Raw genomic sequence first — 12,601 nt, 5'->3', positions numbered from 1 at the left:
TTGCCTGATTCCAATGGTCCCAACCATGATGGACCAGGAGTAGAGGTTGTAAATTGGAACAAGTCAATCTTATTTTGGGATTTATAAAAGTGGACTGGAAATACCAATGAGTGCCAGCGGTGTTCAAGAAAATGGTGGTAAAGTGTTCTTAAGAAAAAGAAAATGCATGTAAAAGACAACATCAAAAAGGGAAATGTCTTAAATACCAAGATTTCAAGTCAAGAATATAGAAAGCTCAGGAGTAAAATTAGGAAGTAACTTCGGGAAGTAGAGTATGTGAGGGGATAAAAATAGACAAATTCAAGGAAAACTACTAATACATTGTAAATAAACTAGAGTGAAGTCTATTAGAGCCCAAAATGGTTACATCTGTGGGGAAGAAGACACAGGAATGGTTACTGAATGCTCTTAGTTATTTGTTCGAGGAATGTGGACATTACTGCACCTGTCACAAGAAAGGGCTGGATCATTTAATTATGAAGATGGTGTATGAAATGCAGGATATGATGAAAAATAAGGGAGAGAACTATTAAGAATTATTAAATTAAGAATGTTAGGTATTTAGAAACTTTGATTGATAGAAGATTTAAAAGGAAGTTGAATATATTTTCACCCAAAGAGTGACAAGGGTCAGATATTCAATGCACACAAAGGTGGAGGAGGCAGGAACACTCAACACACTGCATGAGTACTTGGAGCCCTGGTCAACAGGAATACTGACAGAGAGCTAGAAGTGGGATTGAACTGAACAACTTTTCTACAGCTGGCATAGACATGATGGGCCAGATGAAAACTTCTAAAATTTCATGAGACAAGGGTTAGTGGCCCAAATAGGAGAGTGAATCTGCAGTTTACTCATTGCAAAAGCAATGGCCTGCCTTGTCCAGGAGGGCCCTGCTTCCAAGAGCTACCATTATCTGTCACTAAACCCTCCGCTGAGAACAATGAAAATTGTTGCAAACAGCTCACCTCATCATCCTTGTACCAGGAGAGCGATTCTGCTGTCAGCACGAACCAGTACTCTTTTGAGCCCCCCTTCATGAGGCTGATGTTGTTGATAGTGATCCAGCCCCTACGGATGACCTGGAAACAGTCAGCAGAACGGTCAGTACGTCCATGTCTCTCAGAGCACCCCAGCTCTGGGCCCCAGCACCCCCCTACTTCAAATGCATTCCCCTGGAACTCCACGTTTCCAAGGATTTCCCAATCCCAGGAATGACGAACCCCCACAGACCTACCCTGCATCACTCGTAGATTGCAAACCAGCCTCCCCACCATTGCTCTAAGCTCCACCCACCACCTTCACCTCCAGTACCCCCTCCCCCTCCTAGAACCAGCAGGCATTTTATAGCCTCATTTAGAGTCACAGAGATACTGCACAGAAACAGGCCCTTCGGTCCACTAAGAACATGCTGACCATCAAGCACCCATTGTTACACCAGTCCTACCCCAACCCATTTTGTTCTCCCCACATTCCCATTAACTACCTTCACCCCCAGATTCTACCATTCACTTACACACGAGGGGCAATTTACAGTGGCCAATTTACTCCAATGCAGGTCAGGCAACCACATTCCAGACCCGTGAGTACAACCCCATTGCACAGGAAATACCTCATCACAATAGGCTTAACATGAGGGTGGGCTGTGGGGAGGCAGGTAGAAGAGATCCAAACGGAAAACTCGGCTTCAACCCAGGACAACACTCTCAGCGACTTCACAGTGGTTAGGAAGCATCAAAACGACACCATTAATCAGACTTGGACTAATTGTTGCAAACACAGGCAGGGCAGATGGCCACCACCAGCACCTGCCATTAATCACAACCAGCCAGAGGCCAGCACAGTGCCTGTCAATTTTACAGAGACAAGTTATACAAAACAGATGGGTTAATCCAACGCAAACTGGGTTAGTCAGCTACCTTGGTACAATCAGAGGAGGGCCAGGGCCAATCCGCTCACAGCAATGTCATCACCAGTCCCAAAGCTATTTACAAGCTTGGACCCTGACCTGCCATCCAATCACTTGGGGTCTTACTCCCATCCTACTGCATTCCCCAGCTACAGTTCTCCAGAAGCAGCTCTTCACCTCCCCCCACCCCCCAGATTACTCCCACTCATTACTCAACCCTTTTCCCCCAATTGGTAGAATTTCTTTGTCACCACTTCACCCCAAATAATTTAATCAGATGGAGGTGGGGGTGGGTGGCAGTGAAGCAGTGGGAAAGAAAGACCAACAATTGGGGCAGGAGGATCCAGTAATCCAAGAAGTGGGTAGAACCTTGAGAAGAGGTGGTTCTGAAGAACTGGGGAAAGCAGTGAGGTGGGGGCTGTGGGAAGACGTGGGGGGGGGGGGGGCAGATCCTGAGTGCATGGATGTCAGGTCAAGGGCCAAAATGATCCAAAAGGGGAGGAGTCCAAATACTGTGGTGAGGGAGGGCACAGAATTAGTGGATGGGGCAAAAGTGCGAAGAGCTGCCACTCTCTGTACTGTTTTTGGATTTGCTCTGAGTGCAGGCATTTTCAGGACTGAATTAGAGAATTAATTTAACTGGATCAAGGTTCTGTGATTGATGACTGGTCCAACAGCACTGACATTAAATGTCACAAGTCAGAGAGCGGAGCAAGCGAGTGGCATTGCAACTCCAAAGAACTGGACATCAGATGGACCGCGAGGTTCCATTAACCAGAGCAGGTTCCACAATCCAGTGGCTAGTGGGGGACAGGTTGCTGTTGATGCAGTCCAGGCCTGCTACCCCACCACTGGTTGAGGAGCACATGCCAATTTAGCAAAAGGTATAGCCTTGCATTTTAACTGAAGAGAGAATTTGAGAGCATGGATGATCTGATATCAAGAGCAGAGAAAGAAAGCAAAACCCAGAAGATGATCAGTTGATGTTGGGTTGTCAGTGGAAAACATTTAGTGGACAGCCCAAAATCTAAACCCTCCTCTCACCATGAGACAGGCTGGATTCATATCTAAACTACAGCAACACACAACACAAACGGTACTCACCAAGATCTCACCCTTTAAGCAGTGTTATAGTTTAAGGGAGTTGGAATATCAGAGGAAAGTGCATGAGTGGGGAGGGGTGAAGTCAAAAGGGGCAAAAAGAGGTGAAGAGTTGCAGCAGAGTCAGTAAGGAGAGAAAACAAAAGGACATGCCATTATTATACCATCTGAGTCCCAAACACCTGAAATATCCCTGCTACAACACCAGCTCCCAGTGGCCAAAACCAGGCACATTCTCCCACCAACATTCCTGGCAAAAGGGTGAACACTGGAAGGTTAGGGAAAAAAAGTAAGTGATGGAATAGTCTGGGAGGAAAGTGGGCAAGGGGAGAAAGAGGTAACTGAGAAGGGAGTGCACAGGCAGGGAGGGGAAAGGTGTGCTCAGAGGCAGGGGAGACAAGGGGTTGGGTTTTGTGATCCTGGACACTGGCAATGTTGCTTGAAATGGTGTGGGCATGGGTGGGGATGAAGGGTGCAATGCTAGAGGGACAGTGAGGACAGCGGGAGAGGGCAATACCTTCAGGGGTACAAGAACATTGTTACAGGTCAAAGGGCCTGAGGTGAATGAGTAGGGCTGTAGGAGGTGGTGGTGGTGTGACACAATGAATCCAGCAGTGAATGGGGAGGCAGGAGGGGAAGCAACCCGTCTCCATATCCACAGGTGTTGCAATGAGGCTGACAGGAAGTGATCCTTTCCCATGGATTTTCCAAGCTGTGCCTCACACTCCCAACTGGTGAAGGTCCTGAGTGGCCAAGAAACAAGGGGAGACATGTACAACTGGCAGTGGCCTGCTGTTCCCAATCTCATTCACTCCATAGTCATTGAATGCAGTGAACCACATCTAGTCTGTAAAGTTCAGCTAAAATGATGCATAAAAACATAGGCACTCAATTCAGATGTTACACAATCGCACATTAGTACATACTGAAGTCCGTTGCAACATGCACTGGTATTTAGACCTGTGGTCTGGTGCTGGGGATCCTTGTTCTTACCTGATTGGGAACTGTCCGTTTCTTTGTTAGCTGACTGCTCCTTTGTTGTGCACTGGGGGAAGGAACAGCCAATTCTGTAAGCATTTCACACTTTGCATAAGTTCACTCACCACTATCAAGTCTAAACATTGTCATCTGTATCATTATCAACAAGTAAATCTTTTCCTTAACATGCAATTCCCCTTCCAGCATGTTTTGAGCTCAACACCTTTCCCCACTCTCACTACCCCAGGAATGACAACAAAGATCAGCCACAATCGGTGAGAGGTTGAATAACTTTCTCCTTTTACTGTGTTCTAGACAAGGATTCCAAGTTGAGAGCTCACTGATCTAAAACATTTCAAAGGCAACTCACAGAGATTAACTAACAGAAGTTTTATCAACTTCCAGCAGAGTGAGTAAGACACCACCCCTCAGGCACTCACTGTGATAAAGGGACAGTCTACTTCCTTCCACCCAGCTCACATCAGAAGAGCACTTGTAAAGTCTGCTGCAGCAAGGTTAAGTGAAGGTGGAGTCTCATAAGTTGATGCCTCTGTTTGGATATAAGGCAGGAAGACCTTCAGCCAAATCAAGCCAGTCCCATCATTTCAATGAGATCAAAGCTTCAGAAACCTGCTGGAACACTGGTTCACACAGCAACACGAGTACAGTGGGATTATACTCACCTGAGTTGTTAAGAATGAGAGATATCTCACTGAAACAAGACCATTATAGATACCAAGAAACTAGTTCTCCTAGATAAAGGGTCTGGACCACAGATTCAGTGAATTCGGCATTTAGGACTGAGGGAAGAGAAATTTCTTTACCCATGCTACTGAATTTTTGTGATTCACTACCACAGACTGCTGTGGAAGATCAGGTGGTTTAGTATATTCAAGGCTCAGGTAAAGGTTGATACATTCTTTGTATACTAATACGATTGAGGAAATATGGGGATAGAGCAGGAAAGTGGACAAGGTAGAACTTCAGCCATGATTATTGAACAGCAAAGACTTGAGGGTCTAAATGGCCTACCAGTTTTTTTTTTAAAAAGAACATTTCAGCACTTACTTGGCAAATCCGATAAAATCCTCATGGTTTGTGTTGATGTAAGACAGTTCGATGTCAATCAGCAAAAGTATCTAGGAGAGAACAGGGTTGTTATAAATTATTCTTTTTTGTGCATCCACAATCAACAGAGCCTAGGCTAGCAGGTTTTAACTGTCTGCAAGAATAACCTTTACACAATCTGCACAAGTCAGTCCCAACCAGCAGACACTCACTCACCTGGTCCTTGGTCTTTCCCTCACGATCTCGGACATGAGTGGTTACAATTCTCTCCGTCTCTTCTCGTAACCTGGGAAAGGAGTTGAGCTGCAAGGAGAGGAGAGCAGACAGCACTGCAGTTTGCTGGGGTCTAACTCAAACCAACAGTCACAAACAGTGCACCACAAACAGATCAGTAATAGTGAGCAGAAGGAATCTGGTCTGGAGTAGATCAGATCCAGTATGAAACACAGCAAGCCCATTGCCATCACACATCAGCTAACAAGAACCAGCAGGTCTGGGAGAAAGCTTTGATTGAAATGCACGTCACCATATAAATCAATCTGGGACAGTTAGAACAAGATTTAAACTGAGAGATCTGCTTTGGGTAACAGTGCAGCTTTATTCAAAGCTTCATCACAAGCCATGGAATCAGACAACAGCCAAGACAACACAGGGTGATGCAGAGAGATAAATGAGTATCAAGGACAGCATGTGTGGACTGACCAGGGACACCCTGCAGGGCAAAGAATACATTGCAAAGGTCCAAGTAGCAACCCTTGATCTTTGTCAGCACCATCCCAATCCTAAACGATAAGAGTGGTCAAAATGGGAAACTGGAGAGAAGAAGTGGGAGCAGAAAGTTGGGCCACACTCATGGAGGTAAACTGGCAGCACTGAGTACTCCATCCACTGAAGAGAATGAGGGTACCGTTTGATGCCCACTGTATTGGGTTGGTCAATTGGAAAGCTCAGTAGAAGAAATTAATCTACCTATTAAAAACAAAAGTGGGAAGGCTCACGCTTCAGCGAGAGCTTCCTCAATACTCAACCAACAGGTCTGGCAAAGGCAGGATAACATAAACTCTAAACTTGGAGGCTGCACCATGGCACTCGGTATGCAAACTTTACTGTGCTGCCACTCCCAACCCAAACCCCAAGGTCCACCATAACTCATTAACATGGCAAATCCCAAGGTCAATGTTTGGGAAAATTAAAATGGGAAAATTGGACATTTAAAAATATGGAATATTACACTTCTCATGGTTTAGATATTAGCTCACTGCAACTGCGAGGTGGATGAACTACAAGCTCACTATGTTGAACCTCCATTTCACCAGGGCCACAGACAGAGCAGACAACTGCCAAATGCAAGCTGGACATTCGGCCACGTCTCCTCCATACGTATTCTGATATGCTACTATGTCTCCAGACACACCAAGCTCATGCCCCTTCCTTCAGTCTCTCTGCCGCCTTTGGGAGAGGTGAGTCAGCTGCTGTGCCATAGCTGCTCTGTGCCAGGGATACAGAGACATGGGACAGCCCACTGTCAATGTAGACCTCATTACATTGGTCTAGCTGCCCACTGGGCCCAGGTACTTTGTGACCTCCTCACCTTGCTGCAGGTGGGTAGAGATTGAAGAAATGAGGTTAGTTCCCAAGGACAGCCTGACTTAATCAGCTCAGTAATTCATGAACAGTCCCATACAAGTTTCAGTCATATTGTTACCTTGTCACTACACTTTCTGATGACAGTAGCTAGTTCGGAGACCACCATATCAATGCACTTCAAGCACGGCTCCTTCAACTTGTGCACCTGCTTTTTCACTATGGCTTCGAACGCCATGTCTGGGGTGAACAGCCCTGTCCTACACATAGCAAGCACAGAGCAGAGAAAACGGGATAGGGGCAATGTGGAAAGAGCAAGACCAAGAGAGCCAGCGAAAGAGGCATAGAAGGGGGAAAGAAAACAAAATAGACAGAATGCGAGAGAGTTAGCATGTCCATCATCAAGATCAGCAAACTGAGCGGGCAGGGTGCAGTGTTGAGTGTTGTGGGGCTTGTGAGGAGTCTCTACCCAGGTTCCAGGAACACAGATCAGTCCTGCAGTTAAATACCAAACTCAACTCTCACAGTAAACATCTCTCTGGTGCTCAGGTACATGACTGAAGGTGCCAAACCAGCCACAAATTGTGCCCTAATGGTGCAGAAGAATCAGGGAGAGGTATCGCCTTCAACCCAGATGTCTACCAAATGAGTGGCATACCACACGCTGCCTACAATCTTTCCAAATGCTGGCGTAAGGAGAACCACAGGCACTGCCACAGCATTGGTTATCCCACTATCATCACGGGCGATTGCTTCACAGTGCAACCCTCCTGGTGATCCACAGCACCCACACAGCCCTCTGCCTGCTTAGTTTGCTTCTCCCTGCTAAGTAATGCATGCACCATTATTAATGACAACCCATTACACCCACTTTGTGTTCCTTCAGCTGTTTTGCTTTGGAAGGGCAGGTGGAGACAGTTTCGTGAATCATCACCAGCTCAACCACAAAACCAGAAGTATTTTCCCCAACGGTGACTCTATCCACAGGAGTACGAAAATGAAAATATTTCCTGCTGGCTCACGTCCCTTCGATGCAGGAAGGGAAAGACAGCAGTGGCACCACTGTGCAAGTATTGTTCACCTCCAGAACCCTTGCTGCTTCAGTACACTGAGCACACAAGGAGATCCTTCACCAGGCCCCCCATGGTAAGAGAGCTTATAAAGTAGGAAGTGGCACGACACTAGAAATGTAGTCGCCATGGCTTTCACTCAACATTTACAGTGACACTGGAACAAACTGATGAATCCAGACACTTCACAAAGATAATGAAACCTTTTCTCTAAGCTAGGATATTGAGAATGAACTGTTTACAACAGTCAGTGAGTGACTCAGGGTTCTGGAAGTGTGGCCAAGGGAATAGAACCTTACCCAGGTTTGCTCTAATCCAGTTTAAATTTTGAGGTCACAGACCATAAAGTAGCTGCAGTTGGATGAAGCCGAAGGGAGCCTCGTGTTCTTTGAATCAGAGGGGCGGTGTCAAAGTTTATGGGCTACCTGGTAAATCCTTCCCACCTTCTTTCCCAAAATAAAATGTTTGCCGATTGAATTCATTTACATCAACATAATTATTTAACAGCACATAATTACAACAGGTCTCATTGTTTAATCTGGCCTCACCCACTGCAGCGGAGGGGAAGGATTCCACGGATCCTGGGACAGCTGAAGGAACATGGCAGCAAGTCTGATGCATTACTGTCTGTGCGACAAATCAAATACCCACACCAAGACTTAACACTTGGGAGGAGCAGAGCAGTAAATTTATCAAATCAGCATCACCCCAACACAAAGAAACACAGTGGCCGTCACCAGTCAGGAAGCTTCCCTTCCCAGACTGCATTAACAGTGAATCACTTTTAAACTATCGGAGGTCTCCATACACTTAAGAGAAGGTCAGGATTCCAGGAAACTGATGACAGCCATCTGCATTGCCCCAGTTATTCACACATGGGGGACAGAGCAGGCAGGAAAATGCAAATTGACAGAATGGCTACATCTCCCTCCACTTTGGTTGCTGACACACTGCAAGGCATCAGTAACATGCTGCAAACGTTGCCCTTTGACCTATGCAATCTACAACAGGTACCTTCCACCCAAAAAGGGCACTGGGGATGTTTGCAGAGGTCAGTGGTCTCTGCAGCCACACTGTACTCTTAGTCTGCAGCCCCTTGTGCCCAATTGTTCCTCATGCACAGCAGACAGTTTAAATGTTAGGTCATGCACACAACTACACAGGACAAGGCGCTGGTGCACGTGAGCCGCCAGGGCGGGGGATACCTTGAGTGTGCACTGTCTGACTGTGTTTACCAGCTCCTGGATAACCATGTCCACACACTTCAAACACGGAGCTTTCAGCTTCACCACCTGCTTTTTCACAATTGCTTCAAACGCCAAGTCCGGGGTGAACAGCCCCGTTCTACAGCCGGGGAAGGGAAGGGAAAGAAAACAAAACAAAACAAAACAAAAAAGTCAAACACAATGTGGAACATTGGGAACCCAGCTCAGAAAGAGCAGGATCTACAACAAGGCTACGTGGTCCCACAGCCAGCTGAGGGTTGCTTCCACACGAGACTGTGGCTCCTTGTCACAGCTGTGTCTGCTGGAGACAGCCTGGCCAGCAAGCTCTTCAATCATGCTGGGCAGAGCAATTCTATGATACGTGACTGCAGCATACATCTCTGGAGCAGCAGCAACTCAGGCTGACTCTTCCCAGACTCAGTAAGAGCATGGAGTTTGACTAGCACCTTCCCAATCTTTCAGGCTCAGGAAGGCGTGACAGACTTACGGGTCCTCCCTGGGTTCCGTTCTTGAGAACTGTTTATAACCCGGACAGTTTAGGTCAGAAACATGGCCATGAACAGAGTTCCCACCCGGCAGAAGATGCCTGCAGCCCTACAGCAGCCAGCAAATCCATCCTGCTGGTCTCCCTTATGCTCATTTGTATGTACATAAATCGGGTGTTGGTAAAATTGGGAGGACCAGTATCCATGGGTGTGGTTTACGATTGTTTGTTGTATTCAGGAAGCCAGAGGTCCTGACAATGCAGCCTCTCTACCTCATCCGATTATCGGTCTGCAGACAAATTTTATCCTAAAAATACCCATCTGTCCATCGCAGCCTCATGCTCACCACACACCTGCTGTGTGATCCAACAGTTGGCTCTGTCCGCAAAGCACAAAACCCACTTACACACATTTACTGCTGAAGATTTGATCTGAAGGACTTAGCTGAACTTGCCCAATAATGAGCATGTGACTTATTTCACCATAAGCACATCCTCCACCCCTGAACCTGGTGCCTGAAAGGGCGTGTTCTGTTCAAACAGCACCACCACATAATAGACCAGGGACCAGGACACAGCACCACTCATTGTGCAAAGAGGGCATGATCCAAAATGCAATACCACTCACTGTGAAAATACAATCCAGAGCACAGCACCACTCACTGAGTAAACAGTGTACAGTCAAGGACACAGCACCATCCACTGTGCAAATATTACACAATCCAAGATAATGCTGCACTCATACCATAAACAGATTGCGATCTAGCACCACACACTGCGCAAATAGCACACATTCCTAGATGTGGCACCGCCCACTGGCCAAAGGGTATCGAATCCAAAACAACGCAACATTCACTGCGCACACAGTACAGGATTCCACACTACCTACTGCACAAACACCACATCACTCACAACGCAAACAAAACATGATCCAGGACACAGTACCACTCACTGTGCAAACCAGGCACGATCAAGGACACTATCAATGAATCAATTGCAACAGTGCAGTGTTCCAGCTGGTTTGTGTCTCGGTATGCTGTCTAGTACTTTCAATCTCTCGCCCACTGCCACAATGAGGCCCTTGGTTTTGGCAGCACTCCTTTCTCTGTCGGAGTTCACGTGGCCAACTATACTTGCCTAACACCATGGATGTTTTTGATTGCATAGCTGATCTCTCTTCTCAGATCCTTCTCATCAAACTCCATCTGCACAGAAAACAGCTTGGATTTACAACTTTGAGCAACTTTAAAGAGCAAATTCACAATTAGACCAATGTCAGCGGAGGGTGCATGAAGAAATAATCACCCTCCAGCAGCACCACTTACCTTCACTAACTCAAATGGGAACCGCTCGTGGAAGATGCGATTAATTCTTGCACCACCAGACAGTTCTACTGTATCCACCTGGTCCCCTGAGCCTTCAATTCTCTTCTCAAAATCTACCCCAAACTGTTGCACCATCCTAGAAGGAGAAGAGTAGCAGTGAAAGAGGTTTGCATTCACATTATTGCCATCCTACTTCTCAGAACACACACAATCATTTGGATGTGCAGTCGTTTATTTGCATAATCAAAGCAGTTATTCTGCAACAGCATGATCTCATAACCAGCACCAATACTTGTTTCACCACCTTGAAAGGGGAATGTTGAGCAGGACACACACCAGCTCTTATCTAACTTCTGTATAAGGGCTTCAGTTCAACATCCCATCCATAAGGACAGCATCTCACTCCAAAAAACAGAACTTGTCAGGAATGTTTTTTTAATTCCACGGGATGTGGGCGTTTCTGCCAAGGGCTGTTTGTATTTGTTGTGCAACTGCTTTTGAACCAAATGGTTTGCTTTGTATCTTCAGAGGGAGTTAAGAGTCAAACATATTGGTAGGTTTGGAGTAATATGCATTCTGGTTTGAGTAAAGGCAGCAAATTTCCTTCCTTTGTGGACTGATGAAGCAGGTGGGTTCCTCTACCAACCCAGTAGCTTCACAGTCACCCTTACTGATGCCAGCTTTTTTATTTCAGACTTATTTAAATCCCTCAGCAGCCGTGGTGGTAATTGAACTTGTATCTCCAGGTCCAGGCCTCTAGATCTGAAAAGCCACTTGGTTATTCAGGGGAGAAGATTTGCTATCTTTACCGCCTAGCATATTTGAAACTTCAGACCCACCAAAGTGGTCATCTCTTAAGTGACCCAGCAAAGGCAATTATGGATGGCTAATAAATCCTGGCATTGTGCCAAACATTCAGATCCCACAAAAGGAATAAATAAAAACAAAAAGATAACCATCATGCTGCCTTACTCTGTTAAAATTGGATTACAGGTTCTAATCCAGGGCCAAGAAACAAATGCATAATTTACCAATGGGAATGAGCAGCAGCATTAACTTGTACATTGAGAATTGTTTGGTTTATAAACTAAGAGTTTACGACAACACCAGGGAGAGGCAGTAGAAGTGGTATGATTACATTCAAACCCACAACAAAATGAACTGCTACTTCATTCTGCTTTGCGCTGAATTCATCCCTACCAGAAACCTCAACACATGCAATTGGGCTCTGGGCAGGTATGCACTGGGGACGACACACCACCCGCTTCACTGTTCCACTTACTGGAGGAGTGCTTTGGTTTTCCTTGTGGGATCATCTGGCCGGAAGTTTTTGTATTCCTCTACCTCCTTCTCCAGGGAAAGCATCTGGCTCTGCAGCTTGTTCCGTAAGGCAGGCAAGGTTTCACGGATGTGGTTTGTCAGTTGCTGTGATGGAGAATACAAACAAATAAAATTAAAATAGAAACCTACAGTAGCAGGAACTGGGTCTCAAACCTACACTCGAGTCCCACAAGCAACCCAGCCCCAGCTGAACCTCACCTCAGCTAGATTCCCAGCTCTGCTTTGCCCAGTACACAGGGAGATGGGATCCTACCCGAGACTCTTGCTTAATCCCAATGACGTTGCTAATTCATTCAGCCACGTCTTTCCTTTGGTTGTAATTGTAGCCTGTGGCCCAATACCACCAATGGTCATCTTGGCCTTCAGAAAAACCTACCACTTTCTGTTGCAATTCCAACTCCTATGAGTGGAGTGCAAGACTTCAGACATCAACAGCACCCTGCAAACTGCCAACAAGGTTACTCAGATAATTGGGCTTTTCTCCCACAGAAGAAAATAAAAAACAATATTTCAA

General features: G+C 46.1%; 1 protein-coding gene across 6 annotated transcripts in view; it reads right to left on the bottom strand.

Moving 5' to 3' along the window:
* Window positions 1–12,601, bottom strand: part of dnm2a (dynamin 2a) — a 41,665-nt gene that overhangs the window by 17,071 nt on the left and 11,993 nt on the right. For 3 of the 6 annotated variants that reach the window (XM_052041778.1, XM_052041784.1, XM_052041781.1), the window contains exons 7-14: window positions 12,029–12,171; window positions 10,747–10,882; window positions 10,559–10,626; window positions 8,917–9,055; window positions 5,274–5,360; window positions 5,058–5,128; window positions 4,005–4,056; window positions 970–1,083 (exon numbers count right to left, since the gene is read on the bottom strand). In XM_052041778.1, the coding sequence (XP_051897738.1) occupies window positions 970–1,083; window positions 4,005–4,056; window positions 5,058–5,128; window positions 5,274–5,360; window positions 8,917–9,055; window positions 10,559–10,626; window positions 10,747–10,882; window positions 12,029–12,171 (810 nt within the window). Of the gene's footprint in view, window positions 1–969; window positions 1,084–4,004; window positions 4,057–5,057; window positions 5,129–5,273; window positions 5,361–6,762; window positions 6,902–8,916; window positions 9,056–10,558; window positions 10,627–10,746; window positions 10,883–12,028; window positions 12,172–12,601 lie in introns of all 6 variants that reach the window. The other 3 variants (XM_052041777.1, XM_052041782.1, XM_052041783.1) reach the window with 1 other exon arrangement.

This window comes from Pristis pectinata, chromosome 31 (assembly GCF_009764475.1).
Source record: "Pristis pectinata isolate sPriPec2 chromosome 31, sPriPec2.1.pri, whole genome shotgun sequence".
Taxonomy (NCBI): domain Eukaryota; kingdom Metazoa; phylum Chordata; class Chondrichthyes; order Rhinopristiformes; family Pristidae; genus Pristis; species Pristis pectinata.
Note: the sequence above shows the minus strand (reverse complement) of the source record. Positions and strands in the feature narration are given on the sequence as shown.